This window comes from Pezoporus flaviventris, unplaced genomic scaffold (genome assembly GCF_033815535.1).
Source record: "Pezoporus flaviventris isolate CSIRO_AGI_PZ_B2104156 unplaced genomic scaffold, CSIRO_AGI_Pfla_v1 ptg000097l, whole genome shotgun sequence".
In the NCBI taxonomy this organism is placed as follows: domain Eukaryota; kingdom Metazoa; phylum Chordata; class Aves; order Psittaciformes; family Psittacidae; genus Pezoporus; species Pezoporus flaviventris.
In genome coordinates, this window is record NW_026892645.1 from 2,728,398 (window position 1) to 2,753,945 (window position 25,548).

The window sequence follows — 25,548 nt, forward strand, 5'->3', positions numbered from 1 at the left end:
TCTCTCTATTGAAATGGATAAGGACAGACCAACCTGTAAAACTGTCTTGGAGAATTAATCATTTATCTACTTCCAATTCTCTAAAAAGTCTGTATTTATTTCTATATAATACACAACTATGTGTTTAAAATGAAGAACATAGAAAACAAAAGCAAATGGAAAGAAGAGGGTGGAATTAAGGGTAGAACACAGGAGTTGTTATACAAATGATCCATTAGTATATGTACACATTCATTATAGATCCACTATAGGTACCAATGGAAGAACTTGCTATGATGGGTAATGTAGGTGTTGTCACCACTGTGTGTGCAGTCCCTAGTGTGACAGTGCAAAAAGGTTGACTGTTTCCAAGTTATCTTACAGCTAGATTATATAATGTTGTAAGAGTTGATTCATCCTGTCCCTCACAAAAATGGTGGAGGGGTAAATAGTGCATTAGAGTAGCAAAACCAGTCATACTTTTCAAGAGAACAGTAGAATTACTGATTAGGTAATTGCCGTACATCACACAACCACTGGCTGATCTGAAAGACATGGTGTATATTCTGTATTTAAACACTTCACTTTCAATCAGGTCTTACAGGTTTAAAGTACCTCTGTATTATGATATTCTTGAGCAGTATTTGGGCTAAATAAGAGCACAGCAGGATATGGGAGACAGTTTCTGCTCACCAGCATGTAAATCTAATTCTTCTGAGGGTGCTACAGGGAATTTCTTGGGCACATGAGACAGCTTCTTGCAGTGAGAATGGGTGTGCAGATTCTCTGGGAATTACAGGATTCCATTAAACTGGAGCAAGCCTGTTGTAGGGCACATTCATATCTTATGCTCAGTGAGGAAATACTATTACACAATGCTACACAGAATTCCTGTATGCCTTTTGTGCCATACATAATTCAGATGCAATACATAATTAAAGGACTATAAAGCCACGCTTACTTTCATATATTTAAATCACTTGGTGAGGCAGAGACAGTGTTTGCCTTGTCTGTGCTTTTGCTTCGCCTTTTGTTCTAGTTTGTTGGAACAGTGGAGACCACTGTTGGTCTGAGCAATCGGAAGCTATTGAGAGCCACAACCAAAATGCTGATCAGTACCAACTGATGGTCAGGATTAGTGTTATATTAGGAAAGAGTATAAGTATATAACAAAGTCCAAGTAATATCCTTTGGAAGGCACAGCCTTTTCAAAGGGGAAAAGAAAAACCTTAAATTGATTTCCTTTTGAAGCATACAGATCTCACAGTAACAATAAAAACCTCTGTCTTGAATTGTCTAGACTTGTGCACTTCCTAGGAGTAGTATCTGTGTAGCAAATGAGTGTGTGTAGCAGCTGTTTTCTCATACAAGTCTGCAACAAAGACATGAAATAAAAATGAAAAGGCAAAAAAATAGTCTTACATCTTGAACTTTCTCACTATTCCTTTCTGTTCTGCATTTCCTTAGAGCACTAGTTTGTGGGTAGATCACATGATAGTATTTCCAGTGCTATAGTGTGCTCTGTGTGGTAGTGTTTGTTAGGTGCCCTGAGCCTTTGTTTCAAACATTGGATGTGTTTTATATATTTAATTACCACCACGCAGAGTGTTTGGGTACAAGCTATTTAGAGCAACTGTCTGTGCTATTGCAGCCCACTCAGGGCCCTCCGGGAGACCTATGAACAGAAAGATGTCTCAGATTTCTTTGAGCAACTCAGTATTGCCAAATCCTTTGGTTTGTTATGGCTCTTGGGTTATGGGATGGAGATGTATTGGGAAATCTGTCCAGAGAACGTGATGTTAAAAAAGATCTGTTTAGAGATTCAGGAAAGCGTTCTGGAAAATGCTGCTTCTCTGCTCTGAGCAGCAAAACTGTGAAGAAAACCTAGGATCTGTTGAGCATGAGGTAGAAATCTGTATCTGCAACATCCTTCAGAGAAGAATTGAAAACTGAAGTCCTTTTACAGCTCATGGCAGAAAGAGCCTCTTTAGTTGAACAAGTTGCTGTATACAGCAATTTTAATACAGCACCTCCTGGCGAAAGGACTAAACTAAGATCTCCAAACCTTCCTTTTATAGATAAAACTGTGTACCCCTCAGAATCCTTACTGCTCATTTAAGCCTGGCCAGCATGTTTTGTGATGGGGATATTTAGTCTTTGGTAGTCTGCATTAAGCCTTTTCCATTATAAGTTGATAGCATTTAATTCCTTCCACTTATGGGATGTTTTCTCTTCTGTGCTTCCTTCCCTCTCCACACACATTTGTGAGTGGAAACAACCAGCCAGAAGCATTACTCTGTCACTTGATACCTCTCAAGAGCTCCATTACTCAGAATTTGCATGAATACTCCTGTAAACAGCATCATCCCAGGGTTGCTTCCAACACCAAATCATCACTCTGCTGTTACACCGTGTGCAGTCGTCAGCCTGTCCTGTTCCATGACCTGCCTTCCTTTATGGTGTGGATCACCAGTCTCTGAGGTTCAAAACCCCTGCATATCCCAACCTGTAGTAATTGAGGCATTTTTCTGACAGGTCATTGCAAACAGAATTTCACTGTGATAATCTCCCGCAGAGGGACTCTCACTTTATTCCTGTTTTTCTTTTTCACACTGCTTATGACACCTCCATCTGTTTGCTGTTCTGTGCTTGAATCGTTGCTGTGAAAAATAAAATGCTACCACATCTCTTCTTCTTTCTAAAGACAGAACAGATGATACAAAAGTTCCCTCAAAGCTTGCATCATCTAGTGTTTTTAACTGATTGGGCAGATGTTACTCAGGACTTACTCCCTTTCTCCAGAGATCTTCTGACCTTTGGCAGTCTCAGGGTCATCACAATCTGTTGAAATGAAGCGCTGAGCTTCCTCGCATCTTGCTCTCTGTGGGCCTGAACCAAAGCTACTGTAATTGCTGGCTGTCTTTAATTACTTCACTGGGCTTTGAGTCAGATGGGAAGTGTGGAAGACGCATAGTAATTACCAATCTCTCTGGCTTCCTCTGACACTTTGACTGCTACTGGTTGTCCCATGAATACCTCAGTACTTGTTACTTTTCTTTTAATCTTCCCCTTTTAGTATCTCTGCGTTGTGTTCCACAAGCTAAAGCTGCAAAAACCTTTTTGTGATTTCTGTGCAGTCCAACCCTTTCCCTTGCTCGCCACAGAAGCTCTGTTTCCACTGGGCTCCTTGCAGAATAGGAGCACAGGAAATCCTGGCTGGGCTTGAAACTTCAGGGCCTTCTAGGTGCTGAAATTTACAGGTTTCTGCACTCTGAAAGGGGGAACTGGCTTGGCCTCCTCACACACACACAAATAAATTGTGCATCTGACTCTATGGAGTTCCAAATCTGCTTTTGACTGTGTTCTTTTTCGTTCATTCCCACTTCCTTCTTTCCTTTCACCCCCCATCACTACTGGGAGCTGAGGAAGAAGAGTGCCACGCTTCTGTGGTTAATCTTTAGTGACTGAAAGTTGGGGATGACTCTTAAGTACTATTTTCTTTTGAACTGGGATGAATTCATTTGCTTCTCTGCTCTCTCACTGTCGTTCTCCGTTAACTGATACTCAAGTGTTATGATACCCACAGTGTATAATGCAGTAAAGGCCTGGAACTGGGAAGATGTGCAATCTGACAAGGAAGTATAAGCCTCCCTGTGTGCTGCCATACTTCAGCCCCTACCTCTGCTTTGAGAACAGTTGTCCTGTAGAGAAAATGCCCCGGCTGAGTGTTTCTCTTCTGTCATCTGGTTATTTTTCTCTTAAATGTTTGTTTTACTTTTACTTTTCCTGTTTGTTTTAAATAAGATCCCTTGCAGAGGAAAGCTGCAGTATTCAGAGACTGAGGAATGTACAGAAAAAGCCCTCTCTCTATCCATGAATTTGTACTGCCTTTTCCTGTGTCTCAGTTCTTCAGCAGCAGGGACTGATCTTAATGATTCTGCACTGATGGAGAATTTTGAGTGTGTTTTCCAAAGAGAATCCTTAAAGAGTCTAATGTGGATTGTGGAATATTTTACTTTTCATGTAGCTGCATGTAATTGTTCTTGAGCTGCCTTTTTACCGAAGTAATTCACATTAGTTTAAGCACTTGCAATTGCTCAGTTAATATTCTTGATCATGTTAACAACATCTGTTGTGGGAGTAACTGCATTTGCAGTTACACGTGCAGAGCAGAGGGGGAGTACAGTGGCATGGAGCTGTGCTGATGAGTAACTGGGTAGCAGCAGTAACCTCTTAACCCTGCGGGAATGCAACCACAACAGCATACCTAATCACCTACTCATCCATGGGAGTTTGTGTGACATCAGTGAAGGTTCTGTTATGTTTACCCTGGAGTAGTCTACATCATCCTCCTTAGCACTTTAGATTGCAAAAAATTGTAAGCTTTTCTTGTCATAATTGCTTTTGTACCTTAGTAAGTGTGACTCTCTGTGCCAGTGTACACAATGACTGTTGTACTCTACATTATCTGTGGGGTTTTGTTTGGTTTTCAGGATACGTATGTATTTTCTTCTGCAGATGATGGTGGGATAGTGGTCAGATGGTGGGATAAAGGTCATTTCAGGCTGAGTCAATATATGTTTTTAAATAAATTGCCAATCTCCTGCATTAGTCCTTAAGTAGGATCTTCTGGAAAGGCACTGCCTTAGGAAAGGAGGTGCTGTGTTTTCCATCTGTATTGCCTTGGAAGGAGTACATTGCTACAGAGCAGCATAATTCAGAGCATTATATGAAAAGTGTAATGGTCAGAGGAGACACAATAACAGCTCCATCAAATATTGATAAAGTAGGATTATTAATTAGAGCAGGGGTGTAGGATTAAAACGTCCCTTGAGTTTCATTCCCCATTTGATGTGAGAGTGTGGTTTTGTGGTCAGAGAGTAGGAAGCTCAGGACAACTGGAATGTTTCCTCATCTCTTCGCTGTGTTTTCTTAATGTCCTTAGTGGTTCAGAGGATATATAATACTATTGACCAGAGTTCGTAGAACTATGATATGCTGCTATGGTGTCTGAGAGTGAATTTTACAAGGATCTTTCTGTTAGTGTAGTTTAGTCTGATTTGTAGCTCATAAAAGAGAAACCCACCTCTGAACAAGCTGATAATTTGCAGCCTTGTTGTTCTGGAGTCTTATCCACCTTCAAGGAGATCGTGACAGCACTGGATCAGTACTGGAGCAGAGTGTATGCCGTGGGACCGCTGGCCATCTAGTGCAGAGTGGAGGATAACATTTTGCTTTTGATGGTGGATATAGTGCTGAAATAAATAGATGTCAAAGCAAAGAGAATGAATTGAATTTCCCAATTACACAGCCCTTGTTTAAAAAGGAGTTTTCAAATGTCTCACACTTGAAAAAGACACTGCAGGTTAGGATGAGATTTCCTTTTAGAACAAAGACCTAATCTGCATTACTAATAACAGTTGAGGTCATTAAAATAGAAAGAATTTCCATTTGAATTTCTTTTGAACAGTGTCTGCATTCTCTGCGTCACTGGGGTATTAGCTCTTCTTTTCCCACAGTTCTGATCCACCAGAACAGTGCAGTAAGGATTTGTTTTCCTCTAAGTTCTTTCTGATTCTTCTACCTAGAAGTGTTTCAGACCTGTTATAATTATACAAGTTCTGTAAATTAATTCTTCCATTCTTATGCACAAAGTGTGCATTCTTGGCATCCCTCACTGTATGTCTGTTTATGCAGGAGCATTTTGACATTCCCTGTGTGCCCAAAGGCTTTTTTAACTGATAAAACTCCTCAGTCTAAAGCATCTTCTCTTTTTCTCTGTTTCCCCCTTCTCCCTGAAGTGTTTCCCTGGTCTCTCTAGAGCCATTAGATGTTCTAACTATGCACTTCAGGAGATCAATATGCTTTTGGTATTCAGAGGCATTATCATTCTGAGGCTGTGCGACTAGTACTTATTCATCCTATTAACATCTGCTCAGAATTCCCAACATCCCACCATAGCTAACAGAGAATGACCGTTTTGTCCTTGGTCAGGCTCTGTGGATCAGATGCCTGACACCTGGCTTATTGTTGGACAGATTCCATTTCACTCTTTACTTTGTTTTGGCTTTATTTCACCCCTGAAGCTCAGTTTCAGCTGAAGATGGATGGATGAATTGGGAAGCATTGGCTCCAGTGCTGCTGTGGCAACTCGTTTGTGTTACTGCCCAAGTATGTTATTTGGTTCCTAAATTGTAGGAACCTGTTCTGACCTAACAGTGAGATCCTATCGGCCCACAAGGATGTGCTTGTAATTGAAGTACCACTGCTGTGAAGAAGTAGAAAAAAGCAAGAGTCCACTGGGCAGAATCAGCACATCACTATCCTTACTGGCTAGTTTGGTGGAGGATTATGAGCTTTAAAGTTAAGGAGAGAGGTTGAACTGTGGCTTTGACGTCAGAGTTCGCTGCAGTGGGTATTTGGTGGAATACAAAGTACAAGCTTTATGATTATAACAAATTGCTAATAGGGTTAAGTTACTGAGGGAAAATAAACAAGCAAATTTGGAGTTAAGTATGTATCATAGAATCATAGAATAGTTAGGGTTGGAAAGGACCGTAAGATCATCAAGTTCCAATCCCCCTAACATGGGCAGGGACATCTCGCACTAAACCATGTCACCCAAGGCTTTGTCCAACCTGGTCTTGGGCACTGCCAGGAATGGAGCATTCACAACCTCCCTGGGCAACCCATTCCAGTGCCTCACCACCCTAATAGGAAAGAATTTCCTCCTTATATCCAATCTAAACTTCCCCTGTTTAAGTTTTAACCCGTTACCCCTTGTCCTGTCAGTACAGTCCCTAATGAAGAGTCCCTCCCCAGCATCCCTATAGGCCCCCTTCAGATACTGAAAGGCTGCTATGAGGTCTCCACGCAGCCTTCTCTTCTCCAGGCTGAGCAGCCCCAGTGTTGAAGTTAATAGCCAGGAGTGGATTCACTATTTTAATCTCATGTCTGAAGGCCATAACCTCTTAACCGAATGGAAAGAAACTGTTTCAAGGTAGACAGCCAATCTGTTGACACTCCTGGCTTTCTCCTGTGAATTTTTATTGCTTCTTTTTACTCACCCATGTACTCCTGAAAGTTGGTTATTGTAGTAAGAGGTGCTGGATCATTCACATGGAGTGTGCACTCTTGAAGGCTACTGGGGTTAACTCTGACTAACAAAAATCATTTTCATAGTTGGGCTTCTTGATTATAAATCAAGATTATAGACTGTTTTAATTCATCACACTATAAAAGCTTCATTTTTCTCTTCTCAGAAGCCATTGAGCAAATTTTGTTTCAAACATATTGAATGAACTTCCTCTCAGGTACACTCAGAACACCAGTTAGCAGAGCTAAAGATTCAAATGCTTGTGTTGCAGATCAATGTCACCTTCTGCAGACACTCAGCAGAAGCTTGGTTTGCCTGCTGTTGCAAGACATGAAGTAGAAAATGTGTGTGAACCATGCTCCCTAAGAGAAGTGGAACAAACTAGAGCTTCCCTCAGGGCAGGGAGAAGTGCTGAAGCCCTAAAAACCTCTGCTTACCCTTATCTCTGGTCCAGCTATGCACTTAGGGATGAGGGATTTGGCCTGATTGAAGTCTTTAAGGATCATGGTTAAGATGGGCATGTCTTTGGAGTTTATTTTTTACCATGTCTTTGAAATAAAATTTGATTTGACATTACTGATACCTTAAGACCTGTAACTGATCACTCATAAGCCTTCACTATTTTGAAGTTGGGAAAATGCTTAATATATTGGTACAATGCACCTGTGGTATTTATCAAAACTGATGTTGAGCTGTCTTTGGAAGGGAATGTCTATTTCCATAACATCTAATTGTGTAGGTCCCTAGTCCTTGATTTTAGTTTGCAGTTATGCAACAGTACTACTAGAGAATGAGAGCACGAACTAGGTATGGAATTGTCTCTCAGCTCAGATTGTTCTGATCTGACATTAGTGTTGCCAGAGGAGTAGTAATGTGGCTGATCATAATCAAAACCTTCCTATGCCAGAAGGAAACAGTCAGGGGTAGAAGTATATATACTTACTAAGTTGAATTTGCTGATTTACATGATAATTCCTTTGAGGAGACTACACAGGTCTGGAAGAACTGTTGCCAGTGTGGTGACAAGTTAATTATTCAAGTTCTAATTATGAAACAAATTCAGTGTTATTGACACTGGGATGAACCACCATTTGCAGACCATGACAAGAAGCTTGCATGCTGTCAGCAATTATGTACAGATCTGTATTTGTCATTCTTAAAAGGTTTGTTAATCTGACAAATGGATGGCTATGGAAACACCAGGGTTTAGTATCTTGGCAAAATGAAATGTCTGCCCACAGGCCAGTGAGTGCTGCAGTAATCCTGGCAGGGCTGCCAGACCCTCTTAGCCAAGTGATAGCAGATCCAGCAAGTTTTGCACACCCAGTTCAGGTAAGGCCATTACTCTGGGACATCTGTGAAGAAACAGTTGACTCCTGTGGGAGCTCAAGTCCATGAAATAATCTTACAACAGAAGTTAACTTCAGAGGTGTTTGCTGCTCTGGTCGCTGCAGCGCAGTCCGTGGTTATGCTAATCCTGGTGTGAAACACGGCCTATAAAGTCACGAGTGTGTGAGACAGGTACTGAAAATAGATACACAATACCCCTGCTTTTGAGTCAGGAAAAGGAGCATGGGGCTGTTCCTGTACCTTTGTCCCTTACCTTTGTATTCACAGATATGTTTAGTTACCTGGATTAGATTTAGAGGTAGTAGGAGTGTTTCTTGAATGGAATGTTCATTGAGGTGCAAATACACAAAAGCAAACCCTACATCTTTGGCTTCTTGGGGAAAATTACTCATCCTCAGCATTTGGCCCATCCATGGTCTATATCCATTTTACTTCTTGCCACGTACTGTGGGAAGAATGGCTAGTTTTTCCCAGAGGCCTCATTACAGAGCAAACTGTATGAGACTGCAGAGATTACATCTGCAAGGAAAACGAGAGCTTGGTGGTTTATACAGTATTCAAAGGTGTCATTTCCATGGCAGAGATAGATGTCATAGAACATACAGGACTTTGAGTCTAGACTGTTCAGAACACACAGCTGATGTGGTGCACTTGATGTGTTTGTTTTTCAGGTCCAGCTGGGGGCTTTCCTAAAATTCCCTTTTCCACCCTCCCTGTGTTTGGCCTTCATAGAGAGCAAACTTTTGCATTTCAAGGTTCCTTTCACCCAGGCTCTGCTGCAGGGCATAGCTCCCTTACTTTGGCTCTGATTGTAGGTTCTTTTGGTTCTGGCTGAGCATTAGCTTTTCCCCTGAAGCCTGCTAAGCGCCCTAGGCACCAGCCTGACTCCTGCGGGGTTGCCAGCAATGCAGACATTTGCAACAAACATACGCTAATTCAGAAGGTTGCCTTTCAAAGCTGTTCTTAGGCTGGTAGATCAGAAAGCTGCCCAGCACTGCCCTCCCGTGGCGTGAGAGGCTCTCTAAGCAGCGATGGTCGTTGTGGAAAGGGTATTTCTTAACATGTTTCGGTAGAAGGCCCTCTCAATAGTCAACACAACTTCAAACCCCTAAGATCCAGTCGTTGTATTGGACAAATCCTGCTTCCTGCTATAACATTTTACTGCAGAAAATCTTGCCTGAGACCTTTTTTACACTGTTTGCTGCTTCCTGTTAGCTGCTCAACATTCTCATCTTCCCATCTGCCAAAAGAGGCCCAGTGGAAGGGATTCACCTCCACCAAGGCAGCTGTAAGCACTGGAAAGAGGATCAAAGGGACTTAAAGCTGACCTGTGGCACTCCAGCAGAGTCTTGCATAGATCAAAGGGTACATACATGGTTAGAGCCTGACTTCTGGAACTCCCTTTAGAGATAACTTGGCAGAAGTATGGCCCTGTCTTTACTGCAGCCTAGTCAGTGTATGTTGTAAATGGGCTTATATATTGGAGAGGAGGCTATAGGTACTGTGTATTTTCGGATATCCTTGTTATGTTTCTTATAATTTGCTCCTTTTGGAATGAGGCATGTAGTAAAGGTGTTTGCACAAGCAGCCAGTGTTGCAGGGCACAGTGGGTGATTTCAGACTTCAGGCAAATCTGCTTCAATTTTATCCCCTCAAATCCTAACCCTGGACCTCGCGTAGTCTGCAGACAAATACAGGAATCTTCTGAGAAAGTGCTGGTCATGCATATTAGGAAACTTTCTGCTTAAAATGTCATTTCTCTGTAGAATTGATGTTCTGTTGAGGGGAGCTGTTGGTGTCCCAATTTCTCAGTTAAGGCTGGGTTTCACTGAGGTTTTTTTCACGGTTTGTAGCTGTACAACTGGCACAAAACATGAATTTGAGCCTTGTTGCTGGTGCATCCCAAGATGCACACAGGTTGCCACGGGATGGCGCCTAATGGCCAGGCTTGCAGGGCTGGGAAGAGATGGGCCCTAAACCTACATGTATGGGATACGTACGCTATGTTCAGTCTTAACCCACGCAGATATTTCCTATTAAATTCTCATAAATAAACTGAATTTGTGCGTATAGAGTGCAATCAGGCTGTGTTGAGACTGGAAATTTTGTGTGATTTTTCCATGTTTTAAGAGCAACTTTAAAGTTTTGACTTGCAGACAAAACTCTTCCTTCACTCTCCTGATGTGTAGATGTTGCAGTATAGTGATCAGTGAGCTGCTTGGCTCAGTCTACAGCGTTCCAGGATGTTTCTGATTGTGTTGGTTTGGCAGCATTGATGATAACGAATTTCTTTTTAACTCTCATGTTTTCACACAATGGCCTTTGCTTGAGTTTGTGCAGTGCAGAAGGGGCATCTAGTGGCCAGATGGAAAAGTGTGACAGTGCATGCTAAGGGACAGTAGCTTTGGTTATTACAGGAAAGAGCCAATTTCGAGGTGGAGATTGGACCTTGGAGGGTAGTTTGCATTGTTCAATTTGGACAAGCAGATTTGTATTCAGTGATGAATTCCAGAAGTGTAAGGAGGGAAGGTGAGGCTCTCCCCTCTGAGGCAGCTACACTGGATATGACAGGAGATAGGAATGCCTTTATTCTTACTAGCTTCTGTCTGTGATGTTAGCCGTCATATTGCACATCTAAGCTGTAGTATCCAGTCTGTAATACTGGGATTATTTTAAGCCCTCTGTGAAGAAAGATCATGAAACTCATGCAAATGTACATTGTTCTTTGAATGGAAAGTGCAGACCGTTTTGCTTAGATTCTTGGCTGTGCAGTTCATTCTGAACTGTTTGTAGAAAAGTGCATAGGATTGTGTTGTGAAAAGTACACAAAAAGGTATAGAATAAGACAAACAGGTTCTGCTGGTACCCCAGACCTACTTTCTCTCCTTTCTCTTAATCCACCTTGCTTACTGCTGCCCCATTTTCATGGCACGCATTTCCGGCTTGCAGAGTTTCTTACCTACTGGCTGAGAATAGAAGCCTTGCTGTTATGCTGGCTCTAAGTCTCTTGTAATGAGTGTTACCCAAACGAAAGCAGCTGTGTCCTTTGGCTCTAGTTTTAATACTATGGTAAAGAGCAGATTATAGTGACGTTGGACTGCAGTGATGCGGAGGTAGCACAAACCAAGGCCAGCTTGGGGAAGGCTTTAGCAAGGATGACTAAGGACTTGGAGCTTATGCTTTAGATAACAAATCCACCCAGTTGTGCTCCTTCTTTGGAAATGTAGTCAAGCCTAACAAATCAGGGCCTGTACAGAGTTGCGTTAGGGTCCTTTAATTGGACTAAGCTGGTTAATACCACGCTAGCTTTTGTATGCCCAAGGGTCCAGTATAGAAATGGTCTGACATTTATGCTGGCAAAATTTCAGGAAGTTGCAACCATGAACACTGGAAAATAATTTCTAATATGCTCACAGGTGGACACTGGATTAAGGTACTTTGATTATTATAAGGAAATTGGATGTCTTGACTATTTGGGCTTCATTACCTTGGGTTTTGGGCAACACTAAATGAGCCTGAAGTCCTGGCAGACACTCAGATGTGCTGCAGTTAGCAGGGGTTGGAAGGAGCAAATGAACACTTTTTTCAAGAGGATCATCCCTCGTAACCTGCTGCAGTCCCAGAGCTCACAATCTGTGTGTCCTGGCAGTGATAAGGCGTGGGAGTCTCACTGTCTGTGGAAGGTTTTGTCTGAGAACCATATATACCCTATTGTGACAAAAGGATGCAATGCTGCCTTCAGAAAGGTACCGCTGATACCATGTGTGATGTTACTGACGTATCAACCATGTTATCAGCTCAGTTTCAACGTGTCAATGTTAACTTGACAGAAAGACCAAATGAAGACTCCAGAATAAAACTTGGTCACTAGCACAAGCCGCACAACACAGCAGAGCTGTACAAGACCTAAGCCTCTGTGGGAGGATGTCTACTTTCTCATGTGTGGGGATTTGTTGCACTAATTCTGGTTTATGAAAGCTGACCATGTCCTTCAGGTAGACACATGAGCTCCAAACTACTGTGTGTAGGTTTATTACCCAAGAGTTGTGAGGTATTGCCCAAGTCAACTTACAGAAGGGGCTGAATTCAGTAGGGGAAGAATGGTGGCTTCTTGCAGTATAAATTGTGCAGTGGATTTGTGTGTATTTGCTTTGATTTGGAAAAGGTGAGATGTTGTGAGGATAATTCATGCAGGTGAGGCATTCTGAGCAGAAAGATTCTGCATGTGTCAGTGTTTGGTGACATCCCCTGACAGCAAAAGAGAGTCTGAGGAGAGAGAAATGAGTTCCAGATGGTTGTGGTAACTGGCAAGAAACTAATGCTGAGGCTGATCTTGAGAAAACAGACTGAAGACACCAGAGATGAAAGTGGGGGCAGGGTGGTCCAGATAAGGTTGATAACACATGATCTTTGGAGCATTCCAAGGCAGGATGGTGAGATGAACCATTTGTTCCTGAATTGCAGTGTTTTGGTGGTGAGTTCTGTCATTGGTGACTGTTCTCCTTTCTGCACTGAAGGTAAAACCAAAGGCAGTAAATACCTATTTCCCTGCACATGGCCCAGCAGCCTCTGTCTGCTCTGCAAGGATGCTGAGATAACACAAATTACTCATTGTAGGATTGCTGTTGTTTTCATCATGTGCAGCTTAGGTCTGCCTGCGCCAGTGCCTTGCTATGCTGCATATTTCTTGCTTAAACTTGGAATTTGTATGGCGTCTTACCTGCCTTCTATCTTTAGTTGTCAGTGGAAGGGTGAGGCAATGCACGTAATTCTAATTATGGTTAATTTAATCCAATTGTGATGTGGATTTAGAGGTGCTTAGTAGGTCACAGCAGAGTGTGGGCTCTGTCTTTTTCCAGTTACTCTCATAAAACAATAGACACTGATATTTTTTTCCCACTTCTAAAGCTAAGCATGTGCATCTAAAGATGGTGATGTGATTCGGTGCTTGTGTAATGCAGACACTTCTGTTGTTGAGCTCTATAACTGTTCCTTAGTTGGGAAAAGGATTCATGTATGTTTTGTGGGTTCATATGTCTTGCAGGTTCACCCATCCCATGATGCATGGGAGACAGCAGTAAAGACAAATGTGGGCTAACTATGCAATTGGGATTAACAGTGTGCTTTTGTCTTTTGTCTTATTTTCTCTTGGAACAAAGCAGCCTTGATCAGAAAATTGTGACTGATCCTCATCTGGAGTTCGCTTATAAATATGAGCTGATACAGAAGCCTGCATCTTAGAAATGCCCCCAGCCACCTCAGCCCCCAAGCCAGTTCTGAGCTCCTGTCACAGCCATGGAGGAGACACCAGGTTTGTTTTCTTCGTTATATTGGGGGAGTTCAAAAACCAGAAAGCAACACCAGGGTCTTTTTTCCTTTTTGCGTGTGCTGTGACTCTCCCAGTTCCTCCCTTTCTTGCTCCCTTTGACAGCCTGTAACTCACCAGCTGCCTAAACCTGTAAATCCTGCTCTCCTTGCCCTGTGCAGTTCAATCCGTGCGATCCAGGCAGCATTTTCTCCTTGTTCCAGGAACACGAGTGAAGCATTGAGAGTGGACGGGGACTCTGTCCACTGTGTTAGTGCTAGTCCCCAGTTCGGCAGAGCATAGAGCCAGTGCCTGTAGTGGGGAGAATTCTCCAGAGTCCGTGATGTGGACAGAGCTGGTATTTGCTAGTTTCCAACTACTGTTTCTCCCCAGAGGTTTGTAGAACAGCCACTCTTAGACTTGTCATGGAATTAAGGAAAACTACCTCCAGAGCGTACAATGCTGCTCTCCTGCTGCCACTTTTCCTCGTATTTTGGGGTAAGTTTTTTGTCTTCTGTGCCTGATTCTTACCCAGCCACTATGCAGTAACTTTGGATCAAATCTGTGACCTGCAGCTGAACAGAATGTCACTCTCACAGTGAGCTTTGGTGCCTGAAAACTTCTTGTCCGGCAGATAAACAGGCATTTCATTCCAGATATGTTTTTCCTTCTATTTACTTCTTATTTTCTTTCATCTTTCTCCTTGTGCACATGTATATATGCGTTTATTCACAAGAGCTGAAAGTGTGTGCACTTTCATGTGGTGAAGTATTCAGCTGTTATAGTAACCTCTTTCTCCATGTAAAAGTTCTGAATTTTATGGTTGTGCCCATAAAGAAGAAACACAGAGCTTTATTTCCATTCTATGTGCTATAGAAATACATCTAAGCAAAAGAGGAGTGTACCTAGGGCACTATATTAATATGCTGAAGTGCCAAATACCTCTGGTACAAAATGTGGAGGAAGAAGAGAGTACATGAGTATTCTCATTTACAAATTTTGAAGCAAGCAGATCCATCCTGAAGTGCACTGATGGAGGGTTGATTTTGGTGTTTTGCACATTGGAACTTATTTTATAGCCAAGTAATATACTTGAGTATACTGGGATTCTCCAAGTTCACATGAACATGTCTTTAGGCTCCAAAAATCACCCTTGTATACAATTTCTTATGCTCTGAAAAATAGAGTTCTCTGTTTCTTCTGTGATGGTGCCTGAAGATGGGGCCTAGACATCTGTTTTAGTCGTCTAGGGATTATATGGTCATGTCAGAACATGTCCAGCCTTTTACTGGAAAGTGTGATTGTGATTGAACTAGCCTCCTTATCCTCTTCTTGGCACTGCCAGGCCAGTATCTGTGTGTAATACTCCTGCTTGGTTCCCGCTGAGCTGGGACAGGAGTGATCACTGACATGAAGGAGTGGAGGTAAAATACAGAGAACATGGGGGAAATACAGCAAAAGTCCTTTTCTCTGCCAGTACCTGCTGAACACTGCAGCTGGCATTCTCTTGCATCAGTAGCTGATGTTTATGTACTTCCTGAGTAGTTGGAGAAAGTTTTCAGCTTTTCCTTTGGCTCCCCAACGGTTTATATTTCTTTTTTTCTTTCCCCCTTCAGAAGCTTCCCTAAATCTCCTTTGCTCTGATCACCTCGGACTATGAATATGAAAGTCAAAATACGGTTAGATTTTTGTCTGCTCCCCCCCCCCCCATCTCTTTGTACCAGTTCCTTTGTCTGGTGCATTCACTCCAAGTGCCTGGAATTCCTCTGGCTATGGGGAAGCAGCAGGACTGTCTTTTGTATCTAGTAACCATAGCTACTGGTTTGGAGTGTGAAGCAATTATGGTGGCTTTGTGTTGTGCTGAAGGAAGGCCCATTGCATACACAGTATTGTTCAGGAGGTGGCTGCCAGGGAGCTGGCATGTTTCTGAGGGTTTGTGCTGTTTGACCATTGCACTGGTAGCTTTTTACTGGAGTAGTGAGAGCATTGTTTCCTTTTGGAGTGCGGGTGGATGACACATCTCGATAGAGCCCAGCAAAGCTCAAGGGAAGGGGTAATCTCCATAGGCTTTCTACCTGCTCCTATTTTGCAAGGGGAATTTTGCCAGATTTTAACTGTAGAGAATGGTAATATTTATGGAGCATTTGCAGACTTTTAAGGCCATAAAAAATGGCTTTTCTTGCCCTTGTGCGGTATATACTACTTTTTTTTAATGTCTAATTGAGTCTAAGTGTCAGTGAGGCACAGAGTGGTCAAGTTACCTCTCCCGATTCTCCAGATGGGCTGTTGCAAGCTGTAAGCCTGAGACCCCCCTACAGCCAGCTCCTCACTGCCTCCACTTGTTTGACATAAACTCCAGAGGGACAGTGGTGCAGACTCTGCATGTGACTCCAGTTTTACTGTCTGGAATAGGCTGAGAGCTGTTCTGCCCAACTTGTGCTCTAAAGGAGATTCTGGAGGCCAGAATGAGTGTCTACTCATTTCTGTTCCCACAACTCCAGCTGACAAGGAGCAGAGTAATTCACATACCTTTGGCCTGGAGAATGCTTTGGACACCTATTAAGAAGAGGATATGTGCAAACAGACCTGTTTTCTGGCAGTTCACTATCTGCTCTAATTCAGCTCTTGAGATTAGCTCGGACATAGGGAAAGTTTAAATCTCCCTTGCTTCAAAAGGTGGAAGCAAAGACATACAATCTTTTCAGCTGTTTTGTTTGGTGCTCAGTGTATTTAAATAAGAATTGGAAATTAAAGCTTATGACTCAATCTGGTTAACTGAATACACAGGAAACCCCCTGTCTCAGTGTTTGATCTGTGGAAATGGCTGAGAGATCAGAGAACGTGTAAACCATGAAGGTCAGCTTGGAGAAGTGTTTATTAAAGGGAAAATACTGGGTGTTATAAGCACAGAAGATCAAAGGGTCACTGTGGCAATATATGCAGTGCTGTCATAAAATGTGGATTTATAGCTCCTGTCCTTCTCCTAGTTCTATAAGCAATATAATGGGAGTTACATCTTTAAATCTGAATTAAAATATTGAACAGTTAATGGAAACAAGCTGTCTGGCTACTTGTTCTGTGTTGAGTAAGTTTAATTCCCTGAAGTGGTATTTCTGATTAATGCTGGTAATACCTCTGGCCATCATATTGGCACTGCTCAATGCTGTGGATCGCTGCCCACCGTTTGGCACCATCCGGCAATTCACTGGGCAAGCTGGGTGGGAGGGAGCCAGGAATCACATTCTGCCTCTTTGAGGGGGGGACAAATACTCTGCATATTTCACAAGGGGAAATGGAGCTACATCTGCTTGTGCCCATGTTAATGAAAGTCTAGTGGTCTAGGCCTTTATAAAGTCTTTATAAATAATTTACACAGTAGACAGTACATATCTCTGGCATGAAAATCTTCCGTCACACCAAAACTGGAACATGCAAATGTTGTGGTATGGGGCTTGTTGCTCTCCAGTAATGAAGAAAAACAATGTCAGAAGTAAGCTGGGAAATGATGAACACTCTATCCGTCTAAAACACTAGATGGGAAAAGCTGCAGTCTGAGCTGTGTGCAAGGATGTCACTAGAGTTTTAAATTAGTATCCAGACCGGTAGTGGGCAAGATACAGGGTTTGTGTGATTAAGAACTTGACTCTGGGCCCCAGAATCTTGAAGGGAATTGAATATACCTGATCCTAATGGTGACATTACCTGAGCATGAGACAGGGAAATTCAAACAAAGCTGATGGGAAGTGGCTGTGGGGAGAGGGAGCAGCTGGTAGGTGGGAGCAAGTTACTTCAACAGAGCTTGGCTGGCAGAGGTGGTTAAGCTGCTGCAGCTCCAGGGCTTAGTAGTTGTGATCTAACACTGGTATTTTGGAAAGCTTCTCATGCCCACATCCCATTTTCTCATGTTGAATAGAGAAGCCCACTGTTAAAAGAACTATCAAAAGATGCCCATTACCATGTAAGAGGACAAGGAATACATGTTATGGAATATTTTAGGCTAGGTGAAAAACCAGTGCCAATTATTAATATGTCATGAGCTTGTCAGTAGCCTCAGAATTTCCTGTTTTCTGCTGCTGGTATTACTGGAGTAGGTGTTTTCCTTGGGTCTGGGAAGAAAGGATTTAATCTCTCCATGTCAATAAGGAAATTGGGCTTGTAAATTCTTAGGATGTGTAAAGCCACCTAAAAAGGCCTTGTATGCTCCCTGAACAAGGACACTGAAGGTACTTCCTAAAGGATTCAGTTTTATTCAGCCATTACTTTCCGAAGTTAGCAAGGATGGAGAAGAGAGGGGTAGTAACATGAAAGCCCCTTTTAGGCCTGTCCGGTTTTCCTTCCTGATGTGTGGTTCCTGGGAACAGGCCATGGTGTGTACCCTTTTGCTAATCCTTTACACTGACCAGAGTAGGGAAGGATCAGCAGAGGTCAGCAGGGATTTACTAATATAAGCACATGCCTTCCTGTTGTCATGGAGACATAACTCTTTCTATTCCTTTATTCGGGTTTAGTAGCTGTGAAACTGATAGTTGAGGTGGAGGGGTTCCCTTTCTACCCTCAGTGTCTTTCTCTAGTGGGAGCTCTGCTGTGGGGATCAGCAGGAGCACAGGCTGGCTGGTAGGAATTGCATCAGGCTGGGGTTTTAGCAGTCACAGTTGAGGTATTATATTACTCCATTTGGATAACAAATATAATAAAAAAACTCCATCAATCAATTGTCAAAATTTTTCTTCACTATGAAGGAAACAAGGTGTTCTCTGGGATGATAACCCCAATGCAGCCACTTCCTTGTTGGAATTTAAAGTGACCATTAAGAGCACCTTTATGGTAGTTATCAGTGAGGCACTGGGCATCTCCCACGAGGTCAGGTGTATCCCAGCCTGAGGGCATCCACCCTCCATCCTGGTTTCCCAGGACTTTGAAAAAACAAACTTGTGAAAAGCAAACCAAAAAAACCCAGAAGCCAGTGGATAACACTAAAGCAGCATCTCACAAGTGGTGAAGTAATAAATGACTGAAGCTCCTTGTCTTGTGTATTGTCTTAGTAACTCATCATTGGCCTCTAATAAAACCTTTGGCCAGCATAATGTCAGGATGGAGAGGGGAGGCTGTGAACAAAGTTACTTCAATGCAACTCCTGTTGTGGGGGAAATTCCCACTGAGATTTCACAAGTAGGAGATAATGGAGAGCAGACAAAGTTGGGGGGGTTGGGTTGGTTTTTAAAAGACGGAAACCTTGCTTCAGCTCTTTGAGACCCTCCTCCTCCCACGCTGCCTTTGTCAATTCCCACAACTCTCTGTCAGTCCAGTGCAGCAGCATCTTGTCCCAGGATACTGAAATAAGAGATCCCTCAGGATACTGAAATAAGAGATCCCTCAGAACCCTGGGACAGAGACAGTGAACTGTTACCAGGGGGATCTCGCGTTGCCCAGCCTCTCATTAATTCCTGTTTTCTCATTAATGGCTAGAAAACTTGCTGTTACAACTGCCCTTTGAAAGATCATTTACTAAAGGTGTAAAATTCTTAAAGCAAATCATGAAGGCAAAGCCTGGTAATGCAGCTTGTTTGCCTTAAAGTGATGCAAAAGGTCACAGGCCTCAGCTTTGAGGCAAAATCTCTGTCAGCTACCTTTAAAGTGTAAAACCAGACCTGCCCTGACAGAGTGCACTGAATGCTTTATATGCAACTCTGTGAGCCTTTGAAGTCCCTCCTAATCCACCCCTAAATGCCTGGAACATGTTCTTCAAAGAAACTGGAGTCTTCTCCAGTTTCATTTTAGGGTAGCGTTGCAGGATGGTATGACTGTAACATATTTTATGGTTATTTTTCCACTTACAAACATCACTGATTCATATTCTTCTTGTGACCGGTAAAGGAAAAATCCTAGATATCATTGTTAGTCCTGCAACAACTACTTCTGTGGAAAGCTGTAAACTCTTTTGTCATTCAGTGATTTCTTTGACCTGATTTTCACCTTTTTAATGGAACAGCATTGTCTGAATTACCCATTTTCATGATTGGTGTATTGTGCAGGAGGAAAAACTTATTCACTGTGCTTATTAGCATTTGGTGTATTCATGTGCTATTGACAATAATAATCAGTAATCTATCCCAAAATTGAGAGGAATTATTACATACCCTGGGGCTGATGGATGAAAATAACAAAACCAGAGCTAGAAACACCGTATGCGTTCTTTCTCGAGCTAGGTGGTGATCTAAGTCTTTGATACCCTTTTAGTCCACTACGTTCTTCAGACTCTGCATTCAACTTCCTGGCAGCATCACAAGTGGGACATACTCAGTCTCAATCCTGAAATTCCCCCTTTCTGACATCATTTTGTAACAAATTCTGGTTTGAATTTGTGTCTCATCTGTGGAATTATTTAGCCAGAAGTTTAACACTGCCACTGAATGAATATTAGAGTTATGCTATATTTACACAGTTTTACCCTTGGGAAATACTCCAGTTTGAGCATAGGTGTGCTGTATAAAGGGGACTGTATGGTATAATCTTACAGTTAGTGTTATTGCTTCTGTAGCCTCTACTGAAGAGGGCAAATGTGGGTGTTTTTCTGCAAGCTGCAGTTCACAGAATAATTTGAAGGTATTTAGATATTACTTTATTTCTTGTGATTTGTGCTGCAGTCTTCTCAGCCTGCTCCATGTGTGCCTTATGAGCAGTGTTACTTCAGGATATTTAGTCAAAAAAGGAATATTTTCCTCCAAAATGAGGTCCTGCTGAATTTACCACTTTAAGATGTAACTAAGGTAACATTTGGTTGTAGAAAGTGGCTAAAACTAATAGAGTAACAATGCAGGAATTGAGCCTTTCTCAGTCCTGTATGTAACCAGTTATTCACCACATATTACAAGTACATATAACTAGTTAACCACTGGTATTGTTCATGGTCATAGTGAGTTTAGAGGGGACTGGAGTTCTCCCTGTTACTATTCTGCTGTTCTTTGGTAAGCCAAGAAGGTCTGGGACTTTCTAGGGAAGCTTTGTGTTTGCTTGTCTTGGTATCTGTAGTTCGCCCATGTTGCGTCTGCAAGTTTGTGTGACTTTTGAGCCATGTGTTTGTCACCAAATCTTATTGCAATGGACAGACGTTAATGACCAATACAGATTATTGAGCACTGCAGTATGACGAACCAAAATAGCAGAGGTACAAAAAGGTATGGCTCGTGTGAAAGAACCTTGGAAAAGACAAGAAATAGCAAAGGGATTTGATGTTTATCTGCAAGAAGCATTTAGACTGTCTGCATAGGGTGGAAGCAGAAAAACATTCGTGTAGCCTTTGAAGTTACTCCAGCCTGTCTACACCAGCAGTGCTTGGTGATTTTTTTGAAAGGTGAGTTTCTTTGCAGATTTCTCTGCAAACCAAAGTCCTTCCAAACATGCAGTGGACTTGGTCTCTGGTTTTTTATCTTGAGCTGTGCTCCTGACCTGAGGAAAGTGCAGCCTGGGGCTGGTTACTCATTAAGTGTACAAAGGCTCCTATCTCCTGCCCAGTAAAGCTCTTCTGTGGAATAGTTTCCTGGGCTCCCACTCTAATTGCTGCAGAGATTCCAGGCAGATTCCGTCATCCTTGTTTTCTGCCTGACTGGGAATCTGAGAATAAAAGGGTCGATGGCAGAATAATGAGATTGCTGGACAGTGCAATGCTCAGCAGCTCTCCCCAGCATCACATGAGAGAGGAAGGGAGGGGTGGGCCTAGAGATGATGCTGGGAAGAGAAAGGGCTGTCTAAATCCCTGAGCACCCTCCCCCCCCCATCAGCAGTCCTCTTAAAAGAAGACTTAGAAACTCTGTAGTCTTTTGGTGGAGGAATTTGAGGGAGGTCAGGGCAGGGGCAGGCTTTTGTAAACCAAAGTCTCCTATAAACCTCTTTCAGATTCTGAAGTTGGATGCCTCCACCTTCAGGTACAAAGAGGCTGAGGAGCTGATGGGGCTCTGAGTTGTAGAAAACCACTGACACGTATTAACTACTGGATGTGTAGAAGTTGCACCAGAGCAAGGCAAACATGATGAAAAATAGGCTGGGATAACGATGTAATGAATGAGAGGATGTGTAAGGTCAGCCGAGAAGTGATGCTGTGGTGTGTGATCCTGGCAGATCCTTAGCATGGCATGTTAAAACATTTCTCAACTAGCAGTGGTGGAGCAAGGGCCCACAGTTATAGAAGGCAGCAAAAAGGGCAAAGAGCTGCTTAACAGTGGCATCTAAACCCAAGGTAAAATGCTAGAGATAGCTTGACTTCCACTGCTAAGCAAAGTCAGCATTGTCTCACCAGAAGCAGGAGCTGTTTCTCAGATACCATTAGCTGCTATTTCATGAGCTTTATCTCTGCTTTGTGGTCATTTTTCATAGATGTTTTTAAAACATCTACTGTATAGTTTGCAGAGTTACTTCCAAGTTTGGATGTTTCCTAACACTTAACGCAGGAATCAGTCTGGCGTATCTCTACCCCAGAGCTTCTCCCTGATGTATCCTGGAGTGGATAGGATTTAGGGGAATCTCAGCATTAGTTGCTGTTATCTGAGTATTACACTGTGTTTTGCCTCTGCAGATACTAAGAGTTTGAACCTAAAATGCCATAGGCAGAGTGAATCTCATCAGTTTCTGTTCTTCTTTGCTATTCTCGTAACACCTAAAAATTCCCTGCTGTGTAAATGTACTTGTCTAACCTGTGAGGAGAGGCTGCCTGGGCAGTGCTTGTCAAACTTTGAGCTGCTCGATGTAATCAGAGACTGTGAAATGTGTCAGTTTGGGTTGAATTGTTTGTGGCAGCATTTTCAAATCACTAGAGGATTAGCTGAGGAAAAAAAGAAGTTATCTCCAGAAGGAGCAGGTGAGACAGTAAGAAATACTGTCTGCCTTGCTGGATTTCCAAGCACAAGTCCTATGCCCTACCAGCGAAAGGGGTTATTGAAGCTTACATGCAGTTTATCTCATGAATGGATTTAATGTGATAAGTTTCACTGCTGTCAAAGTGCCTCATGGATGAATAAGCACAAATAAAATAGTTGGTTTGTGAGTGCCTCCTAAAAAACAGGCATCTGGTCATCTGGCTTAGCAAGAGATTCCTGATGGCCATCATACGAAGGCATGTTGTGTTGTCTTCTTTATAGTAAATATTTAATTCTCCAGTAACCTTTTCAGCTAATGCCTAGAGCAGCCCTTTGCAACATGGAATTTGGGTGGGCAGTCTCTGACTTGTATGTAGTGATAAGCAGAACTTTCTTCTTTAGGGCTACAAATGCTGGCTAACAAAAAGTATCTTTTCTCAACAGGAATTTCATCCTCTGAAAATGGCAGCAGCTGTTCCTCATCCCCCTGTGAAAATGGTGGGAGCTGTCAGGATTTGGAAGTGGGATACAAGTGCACATGCCCCGTGGAGCCTGTAGCCTACATGGGCATAAACTGTGAACACCTCTATGATGCATGCTCTAAACATGAGTGTACTGCCCACTGGATGTGCAACAGCACTCCGGGACTCCTGGAATATGACTGCATCTGTATGCCTGGCTTCACAGGTATTGATTGTAACGTTAATATTAATGAGTGTGAGAGCAACCCTTGTACAGACCCTCGTTTTGAATGTGTAGATAGCGTAAATGGCTACACCTGTAAATGCCAAACAGGACTGAATGGAGAAGGCTGCCAAACAGAAAGCTCTGTGTGCTCTAGCCACCCCTGCCTAAATAACGGGACATGTGTGGAGGGTCCTGGGGACTATACCTGCATCTGCCAGCCTGGCTTCACCGGGGCCAACTGCAGAGACAACATTGATGAGTGCACCTCCAACCCCTGCCAGAACGGAGCCATCTGCAGAGACAGGGTCAATGAGTATAGCTGTTTCTGTGTGCCTGGGTTCCAAGGATACAACTGTGAAATAGACATCAACGAGTGTGCTTCCCGGCCCTGTAGAAACAATGGCACCTGCCTCAATGAGATGGATCACTATGTGTGCAAGTGCATCCCCGGCTACACAGGTACCTTTCATGCTCATGTACTAGCCGGGTGGTTGGGTTACATCTCACTGTTCATGTAGTTCCACAATTTGCCTGCTGCTGCTGTGTCTTGTAGAGTTAGTAGCTGTCCTGAGAAGCTGTTGTTTTACAGCTATGAGACTACATCTCTTGCACGACTCATTTCTGGGGTGTTTGGTAGTATTGTGTGTGAACAAGGGTGCAGGGCTTGTTGCTGTGACTTCTGGGCAACAGTTCAGTCTTTGATTTCCATGGATGGCATGGATGTTGAGAGATGTGGATCAAAGAGTGGAAGTGGGTGGATTATGTGAGACTTGAGTACTAGAGGAAAGTAGCTACGATTACCTCTCAGTGTAAAATTAAGCGAGATAGACAAGGAAATAGATCTATTATCAGGAAATATATACTTAATGTTTCCAGGTATAAGGTGTCTCTGCCTGTCTTGCCTGTGGTTCTTTGTCCTGTCTTGCAGGACTTCTCAAAGGGAAGTAGTCTTCTTGGGATAAAGCGGCTTTTAGTCGGATATTTCTTTTGCAATTCTTACACAATCAGCGAATGGTTTTTGGTATGTGACACAAGAATCTCTTTTTTGGGCATCTGTGCTAATGGTGACTCGGAGTAATTTACACCTGTGAGTTAATCTGTGAGGGAGGCAGTGAGGGGTTCTCCTTTCTCCAGTGCTGTTTATCGGAGTGGAATGCAATTGTGCTGCGCCCACGTCTGCCTGGTACCACCTAGCACATGAACTTTCCCAGCCTTCCTCGGTGTCACAGGCTTAAGTGTTTCAAGAGTTAGGTTGCTTTGAAGGAATGCTGCTGATTACCAGTGGAATGAGAAGTTACAACATCAGGAATGCAGCCCCTGATGCTGACTCACTTTCTGATAAGAATTAACAGAGATGAAGGAGGAAAAAAGCAGAATTTCGGTGTAGGCCTTATGATTACTACTGATTTCAAGTATCAAGTATAATTGTGTCTTTGTAAATCTGTTTCTATTTTATCTTTAGGCTGAATCCTCAATTCAGGATTGCGGGGTTCCCCTGCCAGGGAAGTGCTAAAATGACCCAGGCAGCTGGAGGAGTTTGTTGTGTTCCAAGTTGTTCTGATATGAGGCTTTTCCTTTTGGTGCTTCATCCATTCTGGCACCCTTGGCCAGCAGGTTGTTTCCTGGTGCTTGCAGCTGGAATTTGGGTGAAGGAAGTTTTGCATTGGTATTGACGGGTTTGAACCAGCAGATTAGGGGGCCCACATTCCACCAGGATTAGGATGGCCATGTCCACTATGTGGTTAGCCTTTGCCAAAAAGGGGAGATTAGATGGATTGGCAGGTGCCATTGTAATGACTGAGGTATGGAGGTGATGCCAGGCACTGGACAACTCAGAGGTGGAATATAGTATGAGAAGATAGTTGCATAGAAGTCGTACAGGAGGTCTTATTCTTCCAGGGAAAGTTGAGACTTTGGACAAAAATGAGTGACTTGCTGTTGTTCTTGAGTAGTGGAATTGGAACTAACACTGTATTTTTAATACCACTTCATAATAAAATTCCATACTAATATCTAGTATCACTGTAGTTAGTGTTCTGCACTGCTTTAATGCTTTTTTTTTCCTAGTATCTCAAAGCAAGTTGTAAATACCAACTAAACAAATGAAACAGTATTTTGGAGAAGCATGTAGAGATCACTCTTCCCATACCCAAAATGCAGCTGCCTCTGGTGTAGAACAGATTAATAGCAATGCAAAACAAGTGAAGAGTACCACATGTAACTAAAACTGTAAGAGCTATATCATATATAAAAGTCTAAATAACACTGACTGGCAGTGTGAT

General features: G+C 42.7%; 1 protein-coding gene across 11 annotated transcripts in view; it reads left to right on the forward strand.

Annotated features, from left to right (window-relative positions):
- The window catches only part of CRB2 (crumbs cell polarity complex component 2), a 64,512-nt gene that overhangs the window by 12,615 nt on the left and 26,349 nt on the right, over nt 1-25,548 (forward strand). For 3 of the 11 annotated variants that reach the window (XM_061477095.1, XM_061477093.1, XM_061477094.1), the window contains one exon: nt 23,024-23,725. In XM_061477095.1, coding sequence (XP_061333079.1) covers nt 23,143-23,725 — 583 coding nt within the window. In that variant the 5' untranslated portion in view covers nt 23,024-23,142. Of the gene's footprint in view, nt 1-13,587; nt 13,737-13,984; nt 14,229-15,038; nt 15,155-20,283; nt 20,334-23,023; nt 23,726-25,548 lie in introns of those variants that run through there. The other 8 variants (XM_061477090.1, XM_061477091.1, XM_061477089.1 and 5 more) reach the window with 6 other exon arrangements.